At 45.7% G+C, this 12,507-nt stretch overlaps 2 protein-coding genes across 3 annotated transcripts in view; both read left to right on the forward strand.

The window, feature by feature from the left end:
* The window catches only part of ZNF514 (zinc finger protein 514), a 42,549-nt gene extending 31,844 nt beyond the window's left edge, over positions 1–10,705 (forward strand). Inside the window, exon 6 of the transcript XR_010149346.1 lies at positions 9,467–10,705. The gene's annotated coding sequence lies outside the window, so the exon portion shown is untranslated. The remainder of the gene's footprint in view (positions 1–9,466) is intronic.
* Positions 10,706–11,248: 543 nt separating this feature from the next.
* The window catches only part of MRPS5 (mitochondrial ribosomal protein S5), a 35,388-nt gene continuing 34,129 nt past the window's right edge, over positions 11,249–12,507 (forward strand). The window contains exon 1 of one of the 2 annotated variants that reach the window (XM_016948928.3): positions 11,249–11,566. In XM_016948928.3, coding sequence (XP_016804417.1) covers positions 11,509–11,566 — 58 coding nt within the window. In that variant the 5' untranslated portion in view covers positions 11,249–11,508. The remainder of the gene's footprint in view (positions 11,567–12,507) is intronic. The other variant, XM_016948929.3, reaches the window with a different exon arrangement.

Consider the following 12,507-nt stretch of genomic DNA (forward strand, 5'->3'; position numbering starts at 1 on the left):
GTTCATATACTTGTTACATTAAAATTTTTATTTGGAAATAACTGTAGATTCTCATGCAGTTGTGAGAAATAATACAGAGAAATCCCATGTACCCTTCACCTAGTTTTCTTAATGGTAACACTTTGCAAAACAATAACAATATGACAACCAGCATATTGACATGGATACAGTTAAGATACAGAATATAGTAATTCCTCAATATCCCTGAGGGATTGGTTCCAGGACCCCTGTAGATAGCAAAATCTGCGACTTTTCAAGTCCCTGATACAAAATGACATATAATAGTATTTGCATATAACCCATGCACATCCTCCTGTAGACTTTAATCTCTAGATGATTTATAACACCTGATACAATGTAAATGCTATGTAAGTAGTTGTTACACTGTATTGCCTAGGAAATAATGACAAGAAAAAAGTCTGTACATGTTTAGTACAGACACAACCATCCTTTCTTTTCTGAATATTTTTTATCTTGGTTGGCTGAATCCACAGATAAGGAACCCATGGATATGGAGGGCCAGCTGTACTTCCATTACCACAAGGATTCATGTTGCCCTTGTATAGCCACACCACTTCCCTCCTGCCACCACCCCCTTCCTAACTCCTGACAACCACTCATCTGGTTTCCATTTCTATGTTTGTCATTTCAAGAACATTGTGTAAATTAAGCCATGCAGTATGTGACCTTTTGAAATTGATGTTTCCTTCTTCTTTTTCTTTTTGCGACAGGGTCTTGCTCTGTCGCCCAGGCTGGAGTGCAGTGGTGTTGTCGCAGCTCACTGCAGCATCAACCTCCTGGGCTTAAGCGATTCTCCCACCTCAGCCCCTCAGAGCGCTGGGATTGCAGGCATGAGCCATCGTGCCTGGCCAAGATTGGCTTTTTTCATTTAGCATAATTCTCTGGAGAGTCACCCAAATTGTGTGTATCAATGACTTACTTCTTTTTATTGTGGAGTAGGAGTATATGACATGGATTTACCAGAGTGCGTTTAACCATTCACCCATTGAAAGATGCATGGGATGTTTCCAGTTTGAAGGCTATTACAAATAAAGCTGCCATGAACATTCATAAACAGGTTTTTTTGTGTAAATAGGAGTTTCCATTTATCTGAGATAAATTTTCAGGAATGCAATTGCTAGGCGTAGTAGGGTAGAAGCATGTTTAGCTTTTTTTTTTTTTTTTTTTTTGAGATGGAGTCTTGCTCTGTTGCCCAAGCTGAAGTGCAGTGGCGTGATCTCAGCTCACTGCAACCTCCGCCTCCTGGGTTCAAGCGAGTCTCCTGCTTCAGCCTCCTGAGTAGCTGGGATTACAGGCACATGCCACCACGACCGGCTTATTTTTGTATTTTTAGTGGAGACGGGGTTTCGCCATGTTGACCAGGCTGGTCTTGAACTGCTGACCTCAAGCGATCCGCCCTCCTCGGCCTCCCAAAGTGCTGAGATTACAGGTGTGAGCCACGGCACCTGGCCCATTTCATTCTCTTAATGGAGTCTTTCATTGAATAAATGTTTTATAAAAAATTTGGGGAAGTCTAATTATTTGATAAAGTATAAGGTTCAGGTTGTGGCTTGCTTATTTATTTTGCCTGTGGTTGTCCAGTTCTTCCTGCACCATTTGTTGAAAAGGCTATCTTTTCCTCACTGAATTGCTTTGGCCTCTTAGTAAAAAAATAAGTTGGGCATTGTTTTAATGCCCTCTCATTCACTCTGTTGGTGAGGGGAAGATTCCAGCTCTGGGGTTTGGGGATGGCTGAACACCTGACACTCGACACTGGAAAGAAGAGCTCCACAGTGGTTTATGACTCACATGTACTGAGAGGAGGATACCCCATGCCCACTGGGCAACATGGGGGCTGCATTTGGGAACAGAGTGAACCAGCAAGGGCTGTGGGAAACAGGCTTTGTAGTATTAAGAGGGAGAGATAACTCCTGGTTCCTGTGGGAGGATGTACCGGTTTGTTTGAATAATTCTGTGGGCTGGCGGGAACTGAACCCCATTACTCTGAGATAAGCAGAAACTGTGCCTGGTCCCTTTGATATAGAGCATTGCTTGGTTCTTATCCATGAGGAAGAGTGGGGAGTAGATCTTACAGTTAGGCCATTAGGAGCCCTCCTGATTTCACCAGATGTCAAGGCAGCAGTCCATATTATTGGGCTTTAATTTTAGGCCTTACATAACAGGCATATTTGTGTATTGCTGGATTTTCTAATCTGTTCTGTCAATCTGTCTATCCTCCTGTTGCGGGAAGTCAGGGACCCCAAACAGAGGGACCGGCTGAAACCATGGCAGAAGAACGTGAATTGTGAAGATTTTATGGACATTTATTAGTTCCCCAAATTAATACTTTTGTAATTTCTTAACACCTGTCTTTACTGCAGTCTCTAAACATAAATTATAAAGATTTCATGGACACTTATCACTTCCCCAATCAATACCCTTGTGATTTCCTATGCCTGTCTTTACTTTAATCTCTTAATCCTGTCAGTTGAGGAGGATGTATATCCTTCCAGGACCCTGTAATAATTGCATTAACTACAAAAATGGTACAGCATGTGTGTTTGAGCAATATGAAATGTGGGCACCCTGAAAAAAGAACAGGATAACAGCAATTGTTCAGGGAATAAGAGAGATAACCTTAAACTCTGACCGCCGGTGAGCCGGGGGGAACTGAGCCATATTTCTCTTCTTTCAGAAGCAAATGGGAGAAATATCACTGAATTCTTTTTCTCAGCATGGAACGTCCCTAAGAAAGAGAATGCGCACCTAGGGGTAGGTCTCTGAACTGGCCCCCCCGGGGCATACCTGTCTCTTATGGTCGAGATTGCAGAGGTGAAATAAACTCCAGTCTCCCATAGCGCTCCCAGGCTTATTAGGAAGAGGAAATTCCCACCTAATAAATTTTGTTCAGACCCGTTGATCTCAAAACCCTGTCTCCTGATAAGATGTTATCAATGACAATGGTGCCCGAAACTTCATTAGCAATTTTAATTTCACCTCGGTCCTGTGGTCCTGTGATCTCGCCCTGCCTCCACTTGCCTTGTGATATTCTATTACCTTGTTAAGTACTTGGTGTCTGTCACCCACACCTATTCGCACACTCCCTCCCCTTTTGAAAATCCCTAATAAAAACTTGCTGGTTTTTGTGGCTTGTGGGGCATCACGGATCCTACCAATGTGTGATGTCTCCCCCGGACACCCAGCTTTAAAATTTCTCTCTTTTGTACTCTGCCCTTTTATTTCTCAAGCCAGTTGACGCTTAGGAAAATAGAAAAGAACCTACGTGATTATCGGGGCAGGTCCCCCAATATCCTCCTCCAAAACCACATATTCTTGATTATAAATAAATAAATAAGAGACCCCTGGAGGCCTCTTAGGTGTCTCTTTCTGGCTGACCTAGCTGGCTGTGCTTAATTAAGTGGTGTTACCAGACTCCTCCTACTTGCTGACCAACAAAATCACTGTTCTTAAGAGTTCCCTTAGGTTTGAACTTCCCCAAACTCTGTTTTAAATAAAGTCAGTTCCTTGAGGGGTAGCTTTGGAGCTCTCTGGTCTTGTGGACTCTCTCTCTTACTGGGCAAAATCTCTGAGCCACTACTCCCAGGCAATGGGTGGGGGTGGTAGCCTCAGATCTTCTTGGCTTGATTCTCCTGGTGTGGAATCCCTGTCCAATGAATGAACTGAGATGAGGGCAACGGGAGCCCCTACCTCCTCATCCTGGTGCACCAGTGATCCAGGCTTATCCTGTAAGTGGGGGCAGTTTGGAGGAAGGAAGCCTCTGATCTCTCAGCCACACATAGTAGGAATTTAGCCTCTTCAACTAGGAGTTGGAGGAGATGAAGAATCTTGTGGTCTGCCTTTCCCAGCGAGACACCACATCCCTTGATTGGGAGCTGAGGTGAGCCCTGTCTTCTTCATCATACCTGTCGAGAATGGAGCCTTCATCAAGCTGAGGTGGGAAGGAGGGTGCTGAGGGTTGGAGTGGACTGTAGCTCAAGTGCCATGGACTCTTTTGTTCTTATTGAGTTTTAGTAGATCTTCCTGAATAAATGTTTCTTCATTTGCTGCACGTCCTTAGGACAATTTCCAGAGATTAAAAAGCTTCTTAATAGTTTTCACCAATTATGCTTATTTCACTGAGGAGTGGGTCTGCATAACTCCTCACCATGCCACTCTGGAAGTGAAACTCCTCCCTAAGCCAAACTTTCAGAGTCAATGTTTTGGCTAAAGAGGCTAAAAATGTCACCAACAGTTTTCTTCGTACACTGATGGAAGTGTAGGCCCAGAGTGGCCTATACCAGAGGAAACTGAAATACCAGAATTTCCTCGGTATACTACAGAAGAAGTGATCCAAAGGCTTGGGGAGATTAGAATGATAGAGTGGATTTATCTTATGAGAACTGCTCACCCACCTTGAGAGGGTTGGAGGATCCTTCTTTCACTACAGTTGTGAGAAATAAGTTGTGAGATGAGCTTCAGCGTCCTTGAAGAGCTCTGTGATGGCTCTCTTTTTCCACCTTTCCTCCTCCTCCTCCTCCTCCTTCTCCCTCTTCTTCTCCTCCTCCTTCTTCTTCCTTCTTCTCCTACTCCTCCTCCCTCCTCCTTTCTCCTTCTTCCTCCTCCTCCTCTTCCTCCTTCTTCTTCTTCCTTATTCCTCCTCCTCCTTTTTCTTTCTTCTTCTCTCTCCTCCTCCTCCTCATCCTCTTCCTTCTTTTTCTTGAGACGGAGTCTCACTCTGTCGCTTAGGCTGGAGTGCAGTGGTTCGATCTTGGCTCACTGCAACCTCCGCCTCCTGGGTTCAAGCAATTCTCCTGCCTCAGCTCTCAAGTAGCTGGGATTACAGGGACACACCACCATGCCCAGCTATATATATATATATTTTTTTTTTGAGATGAAGCCTTGCTCGTGTCGCCCAGGCTGGAGTGTAATGGTGGGATCTCAGCTCACTGCAACCTTCACCTCCCAGTTTCAAGTGATTCTCCTGCCTCAGCCTCCTGAGTAGCTGGGATTACAGGCGCCTGCCACCATGCCTGGCTTTTTATATTTTTAGTAGAGATGAGGTTTCACTGTGTTGGCCAGGCTGGTCTTGAACTGCTGACCTCAGGCAATCCACCCATCTCGGCCTCCCCAAGTGCTGGGATTACAGGCATGAGCCATCACGCCCAGCCCTAATTTTTTATTTTAAAAACTTTTTGTAGAGGTGGGGTCTCACTGTGTTGTCCAGGGCTGGTCTTGAATTCCCAGACTCAAGTGATCCTTCCACTTCAGCTTCCCAAAGTGTTGGGATTACAGGTGTGAACCACTGCATGTGGCCATGGCTCTTTAGGTCAAAAATATAGAGGGAACAGCTACCATCAAACTAAAACACTAGGCCAGGTGCGGTGTCTCACGCCTGTGATCCCAGCACTTTGGGAGGCCGAGGCAGGTGGCTTACCTGAGTTCAGGAGTTCAAGGCCAGCCTGGCCAACAGGCTAAAATCCTGTCTCTACTAAAAATATTAAAATTAGCTGGGCGTGGTGGCAGGCACCTGTAATCCCAGCTACTCGGGAGGCTAAGGCAGGAGAACCACTAAGGCGGAGGTTGCAGTGAGCTGCGATCATGCCACTGCACTACAGCCTGGGCAATAAGAGCAAATCTCTGTCTCAAAAAAAAACACAAAACACAAAACACAAAAAACAAAAAAACAAAAACAAAAACAAAACAACCAAAAAACCCCAAAAAACACTAAACACAATGAAGATAGTGAGGTGACAGGCACTATGTGGTGGCACTTAATCACTGAACAGAAGTTGGGTATGGTTACCATATAGACAGTAGAACAAACACAATCATCAGAACGGCCAGGCTCACCAGGACCTTTGGTGTTGACCTTTGGTGTTTCTGGAAATAAAAGAGATGGAGAACCTACTGAAGTCTTACTGGATTTGTATAGGCAGAAAAGATCTAGGCCTAGTGAACAGAAGTCTGACTTGAATCACCAAAAGAGGGAGTCATGTCTCCTCAATCAATTCCCAGACTTGAGTGAATTCATAGATCCAGAGTCCCTTGAGTGAAGGGCAGGCTGGGTCCCCTCTCAGGAAGGGCATTGGTACACTACCAAAAACGTACAGTTAATCTTCCTTTCAGCCTTCCCCAAAGGTACTTGTAGCCATTTACCAGGGTGACTATGCATCAAGGACAGAGAAATATCCAGATGTTTTAAGGATTACTCAACACTGCCTCTGAGCTGACACCAATTCCTGGAGACCCAAAATGTCACAGTGACCTGTCAGAGCAGAGGCATAAAGAGATCAGGTGATTGGTGGAGTTTTAGGTCAGGTCTGTCTCACGGTGGGTGCAATAGTCCCAGAACCCATCCTGTGGTTATTCCTGTAGCTATGGGAGGCCAAGGCAGGAGGATTGCTTGAGGCCAGGAGTGTGAGGCTGCATTGAGTTATGATAGTACCAGTACACTCAGCCTGGGCGATACAGCAAGATCCTGTTTCCAAGAAAAAAGAAAAGAAAAAAAAAGAAAATGGACTCACATGTAGAATATACAAAGAATTCTCAAAACACAACAGTGAAAGAAACCAAACAATCCAACTAGAAAATGAGCAAAAGACATGAACAGACATTTTACTCAAGAGGGTATACAGATGGCAATTCTAGAAGCACATGAAAAGAAATTCAACATCATTAGCTATTAGGGAAATGTAAATTAAAACCATGATGATATGTCACCATACCTATGAGAGCAGCTAAAAAAAATGGGGACAACACTGAATGTTAGTGAGGATACAGAGAAACTAGATCTTTCACACATTGCTGGCAGGAATATAAAATGGAATGGCCACTTTGGAAAGTAGTTTGGCAGTTTCTTTCTTTTTTTCTTCCTTTCTTTCTTTCTTTCTTTTTTTTTTTTTTTTTTTTTTTTTGAGATGGAGTTTTACTCTTGTTGCCCAGGCTGGAGTGCAATGGCTCAATCTCGGCTCACTGAAACCTCTACCTCCTGGGTTCAGGTGATTCTCCTGCCTCAGCCTCCTGAGTAGCTGGGATTACAAGTGTGCGCCACTATACCTGGCCAATTTTTGTATTTTTAGTAGAGATGGGGTTTCACCATGTTAGCCAGGCTGGTTTCTAACTCCTGACCTCAGATGATCCACCCACCTTGGCCTCCCAAAGTGCTGGGATTACAGGCGTGAGCCACCATGCCCGGCTGGCAGTTTCTTTAAAAACTAAACATATACTTACCACACAATCTAATAATCTCATGGCTTGACATTTATCCCCCCAAATTAAAACTTACAGCCACACAAAATCATGTACATGATGGATATATTTCAAAATAATTGAAAGCAGAGATTTGAAGAGATTATCTGCACACTCATGTTCACAGCAGCATTATTCACAATAGCCAAAAGGTGAAAGCAACCCAAGTGTCCATTGACAGATGAATGGATAATAAAATATGATCTATTCATACAATGGAATATTATTCATAATATTAAAAGTAAGGAAATTCTGGCACATGCTATACCTGGATGAACCTTGAGAACAACATGCTAAGTGAAATAAGCCAGTCACAAAAGGACAATACTATATAACTGCACTTACATGAAGGGAGAGGGGAATGGGGAGTTATTGTTTAATGGCTGCAGTTTCAGTTTTGAAAGATAAAAGACTTCTGTGGATAAATGGTGGCGATGGTAGCACAACAACGTGAATGTACTTAATGCCACTGAATTGTACACTTAAAAATGATTAAGATGGGCCAGGCCTGGTGGCTCGCGCCTATAATCCCAGCACTTTGGGAGGCCAAGGTGGGTGGATCACAAGGTCAAGAGATCGAGACCATCCTGGCTAACACGGTGAAACCTGTCTCTACTAAAAATACAAAAATTAGCTGGGCGTGGTGGTGGGCGCCTGTAGTCCCAGCTACTCAGGAGGCTGAGGCAGGAGAATCGCTTGAACCCAGGAGGCGGAGGTTGCAGTGAGCTGAGATCATGCCACTATACTCCAGCCTGGGCGACAGAGTGAGACGCGATGCGAGACTCCGTCTCAAAAAAAAAAAAAAAAAAAAAAAAAGGATGGCAATTTTTATGTTATGTGTATTTTACCACAATTTTAAAATTTCTGGCTGGGCACAGTGGCTCATGCCTGTAATCCCAGCACTTTGGGAGTCTGAGGCGGGCGGATCGCTTGAGGTCAGGAGTTTGAGACCAGCCTGGGCAACATGGTGAAATGCTGTCTCTACAAAAATACAAAAATTAGCTGGGCATGGTGGCACAGGCCTGTACCTAGCTACTCAGGAGGGTGAGGCAGGAGAATCGCTTGAACCTGGGAGGGGGAGTTTGCAGTGAGCCGAGATCGTGCTATTGCGCTCCAGCCTGGGCGACAGAGTGAGACTCTGTCTCAAAAAAATAAAAATAAAATAAAATTTCTAAATATCAAAAAATCACATACATGAATGTTGATGGCAGCTTTGTTTGAAATAGTTAATAACTGAAGACAGGCTGGGTGCAGTGGCTCACGCCTGTAATCCCAGCATTTTGGGAGGCCGAGGTGGGTGGATCACTTAAAGGCCAGGAGTTTGAGACCAGCCTGGCCAACATGGTGAAACCCCGTCTCTACTAAAAATACAAAAAATTAGCTGAGTGTAATGGGACACGCCTGTAATCCCAGCTAATCGGGAGACTGAGGCACGAGAATCGCCTGAACCCAGGAGACGGAGGTTGCAGTGAGCTGAGACTATGCCACTGCACTCCAGCCCGGATGACAGAGCGAGACTCTGTCTTAAGGAAAAAAAGAAAAGGAAAAGGAAAATAAAAATAAAAATAATAATTTGAGACAAACTAAATGTCCTACAATGGGTGAATGGTTAAACAAATGTTAGTGCCATGGAATACTACTCAGCAATGTAAAGGAAGAAACTATTGGTACATGGAACTACTTGGATAGACGTCAAGGGTATTATGCTGAGTGAAAAAAAGCCAGTCATGAGATCATGTATTATCTGATTCCATTTATATAATGTTCTCCAAATGATAAAATTATAGAGATGAGAAACAGATTAGTGGTTGCCAAAGGTTAAAGATGGTGGAGGAGAGGATAAAAGAGGGGGTGGGTTTGACTCGAAGGGAGATGCACAGGTGGTCTTGGAGATAGAACAGTTCTGTATCTCGATTGTGGTGCTGGATACAGAAATCTACATGTGACACAATTGCATAGAACTACACACACATACACAAATGAGTGTATGTAAAACTCATAAAATCTATGGATTGTACCGATGTCAGCTTCCTGGTTTTGATGTTGTACTATAGTTATGTAAGATGTACCATTTGGGGAAACTGAGTAAAGGATACATGGGACCTCTCTGTACTATTTTTGCAACTTCCTATCTGTATCTTTGAATCTGTAATTATTTCAAATTTAAAAGTTAGAAACAAACGACTAAGTAATCAAAACTTGCTTTGGGCCTTAACAGAGTCTGAAGGCTTGACCATTGACCAGCAACTTACCATGCAGTTTAAGCTGCTCATCATGAACTGGCTGTTATATGATCACCAAGCCATAAAGTTGTGTGTGCACAGCAACACTCCATCATCGAATGGAAGTGGTACATATGAAACTGAACTGGAGCAGGACCTGAACATGCAAGCTACACGATCTTCTCTCTCTCAACCCCTACCCACAGCTTCATGAGGAATTACCTGTGACCAGTTGCCTGAAGAAGAAAACTCTTGGGCTTGGTTTACTCATGGTTCTGCATGATCTGGTGGTATCACCTGAAAGTGGACAGCTGCAGTACTGCAATCCCACTCTGGGATGCTTCTGAAGGACGGCGGTGAAGGGAAATCCTCCCAGTGGGAAGAAGATAAGAGTAATGTGCCTGATTGTTCATTTTGCCTGGTTAGAAGTATAGATCTATACTTTTTCATGAGCAGTGGCTAATGACTTGGCTGGATGGTCAGTACTTGAGAGGAACATAATTAGGAAGTTGGTGACAAAGAGGTCTAGGAAGCAGGTATGTGGACGGACTTCAGCCCAGAATGTGAAGATAATTATTTCCCACATGAGTGCTTATCAAAGGGCGACCTCCACAGAGGATTTTAATGAGGTGGATAGAATAACCCATTTAGTGGATGTCAGTCAGCCTCTTTACTTAGCCAAATGGACTCATGAATAAAGGGCTAGGGACGGAGGTTACACATGGGGTCAACGTGGACTTTCACTCGCCAGGAACAATCTGGCTACAGCTCCTGATATGGCAACACTCCTGGGGGCTCAGCCAGCTATCTGGTTGTAGGTTGGACCATGGAAGGGGCAGCAATTGTTCTCACTAGAATAGACACTTTGGATATGGATTTGCTGTTCCTGCCCACAATGCATCTGCCAAAACAACTATCCTTGGACTTAATACTTAATTATTTCACACACTGTTGCCTCTGACTTAGGAACTCACTCCACAGCAAATGAAGTGTGGCAGTAGGTCCTTGCTCATGGAATTAGCTGGTCTTACCATGTTCCCAATTATGCTGAAGCAGTTGGCTTTACACATAGGTGTAATCAATCTCTTTTCTCTTAATTTCGCCAACTCAATATATAAAAGGCCTGTTGAAAATGGTGTCCATCAAAATAACCTGGAGTAAAATAAGTTGTCTATTTCAGCAAAGAAAATGGGAAAATAATAGATGAAACAACTGTGTTCCTCTTGATAATCGTTAACTCTAGCTTGTCAGTATTTTTACTCTTCGGTATGTTTGAAAATTTTTATGCTAGACTCGAAAACCAGACTACCCTCTTACAAGACATTGTATCTGAGCAGGCTACCCTCTTACAAGACATTGTGCCCTTCTGTGTTGCAGGTGTGTGGGTCACTTGAGTAGGCGTAGATGGTATGGAGGCAATAAAAAAACCATGGCCCAGGGCTGAGATATGCATGTGTGACCAAACGTTAGAATCAGTATGAATCCACAAGTGTATGTGAAATGCAGGTCATTTAAGTGCTTAATCTAATGAAACTCAGAGCTTTACTGGAGTTGGGGATGAACACTTTCTCTACATTCCTCGCTTATTCATCCCTTGGATCCTCATTGCACTTGGCCCCCTTCCGTGCTTCTATGAACCTCGCAGGGGTCCGCAGTGCCAGCTCGGGTAAGTCCGAGGGTCCCCCGCCAGCGGACCCCTCCAGAGCTCCTGCACGAGCAGCCAAATCCACCCGGCCGGTCCTGCCCTCTCTCCGGCGCTGCAGGCGCCAGCTAGCCCCGCCCACGCCCGGCCGCCAGTCCAAGCTCCGCCCTCGGGTCCTAACGCGAGGCGCCTGCGGGGCTGTCCGCGGCCGCGCCGGGCTCCGACTGCCGTGTGGCCCGTCCGGACAGTCCCTCACCCCGGCCTGCGCTGCTGCGTGGACTCGGGCCTCAGGAATTCCGCTGCGGCCCAAGGCTTGCCGCTTGACGAGGAGCAGTCGCGGTAGGCGGTGGGCAAGGCTGCCCTGGGCGGAGGCCGAGGCGCGGCTCGGACTCCAGCATGGCGACCGCGGTGCGCGCTGTGGGCTGCCTCCCCGTGCTGTGTAGCGGGACGGCAGGTGAGAGCTGGGACGCCGGGAGCAGGGGCTCTGAGCGGGCCGGGAGTGGGGGGCTCGCCTGGGGCCTGCAGAAGTCGGGGCGGAGGGAAGCGAGAAGCCGCGGCCCCCGGCTCTTCACGCCGTGCCCCCACCTTCCTCCGGAGCCGCTGTGTGACCTTGCGCGCGTCCTCTCCCTCTCTGGGTCGCGGAGCTCTTGTCTGTAAAATGAGGGGGAACTGGACGTCGTTCTTCAGGGTTCTTCCCAGTTCACGAAACCGCTTGAGCGTGCTTGGCGAAGAGGAGCGGAAACTGGCAAGCATCGCCTTTGGGGCGCGTGCGACCCCCGGGTTCATTTGATGTTGACGTGGGTTTGTCCTCCAGCATAACGTTTATCTCAAGGAGACGCTCCGTGATTGACTTTGCATTTTCTGTTTGCTCAATTTTACTGGAAGTCCACAATCCACCGTTTGTAGTTTCGAAATCTGAAGAGCCCTAAAGCCCGAATATGTGTATTTTAAAACTCATTTAGCTGCAATCTTTGACCTGAAGTCATTTGGCAGAAAATCTGACTTGAACATTGTTTTGTCCGTGTTGTCTCCGTCTCCTCCTTTTTTTGTTTTTGTTTTTGTTTTTTTGAGACATTCTTACTCTGTCGCCCCGGCTGGAGTGCAATGGTGCGATCTCGGCTCACTGCAACCTCCGCCTCCCGGGTTCAAGCGATTCTCCTGCCTCAGCTTCCTGAGTAGCTGGGATTACAGGCGTCTGCCACCATGCCTGGCTAATTTTTGTATTTTTAGTAGAGACGGGGTTTCACCATGTTGGTCGTACTGGTCTCGAACTCCTGACCTCGTGATCCACCCGCCTCAGCCTCAAAGTGCTGGGAGTACAGGTGTGAGCCACCACGCCCGGCCGTCTCCTGCTTTTTCAAGGCCCTGTTCAAATGGCTCCTAGCTGTTGTAGCT

This window comes from Pan troglodytes, chromosome 12, assembly GCF_028858775.2.
Source record: "Pan troglodytes isolate AG18354 chromosome 12, NHGRI_mPanTro3-v2.0_pri, whole genome shotgun sequence".
Lineage (NCBI taxonomy): Eukaryota > Metazoa > Chordata > Mammalia > Primates > Hominidae > Pan > Pan troglodytes.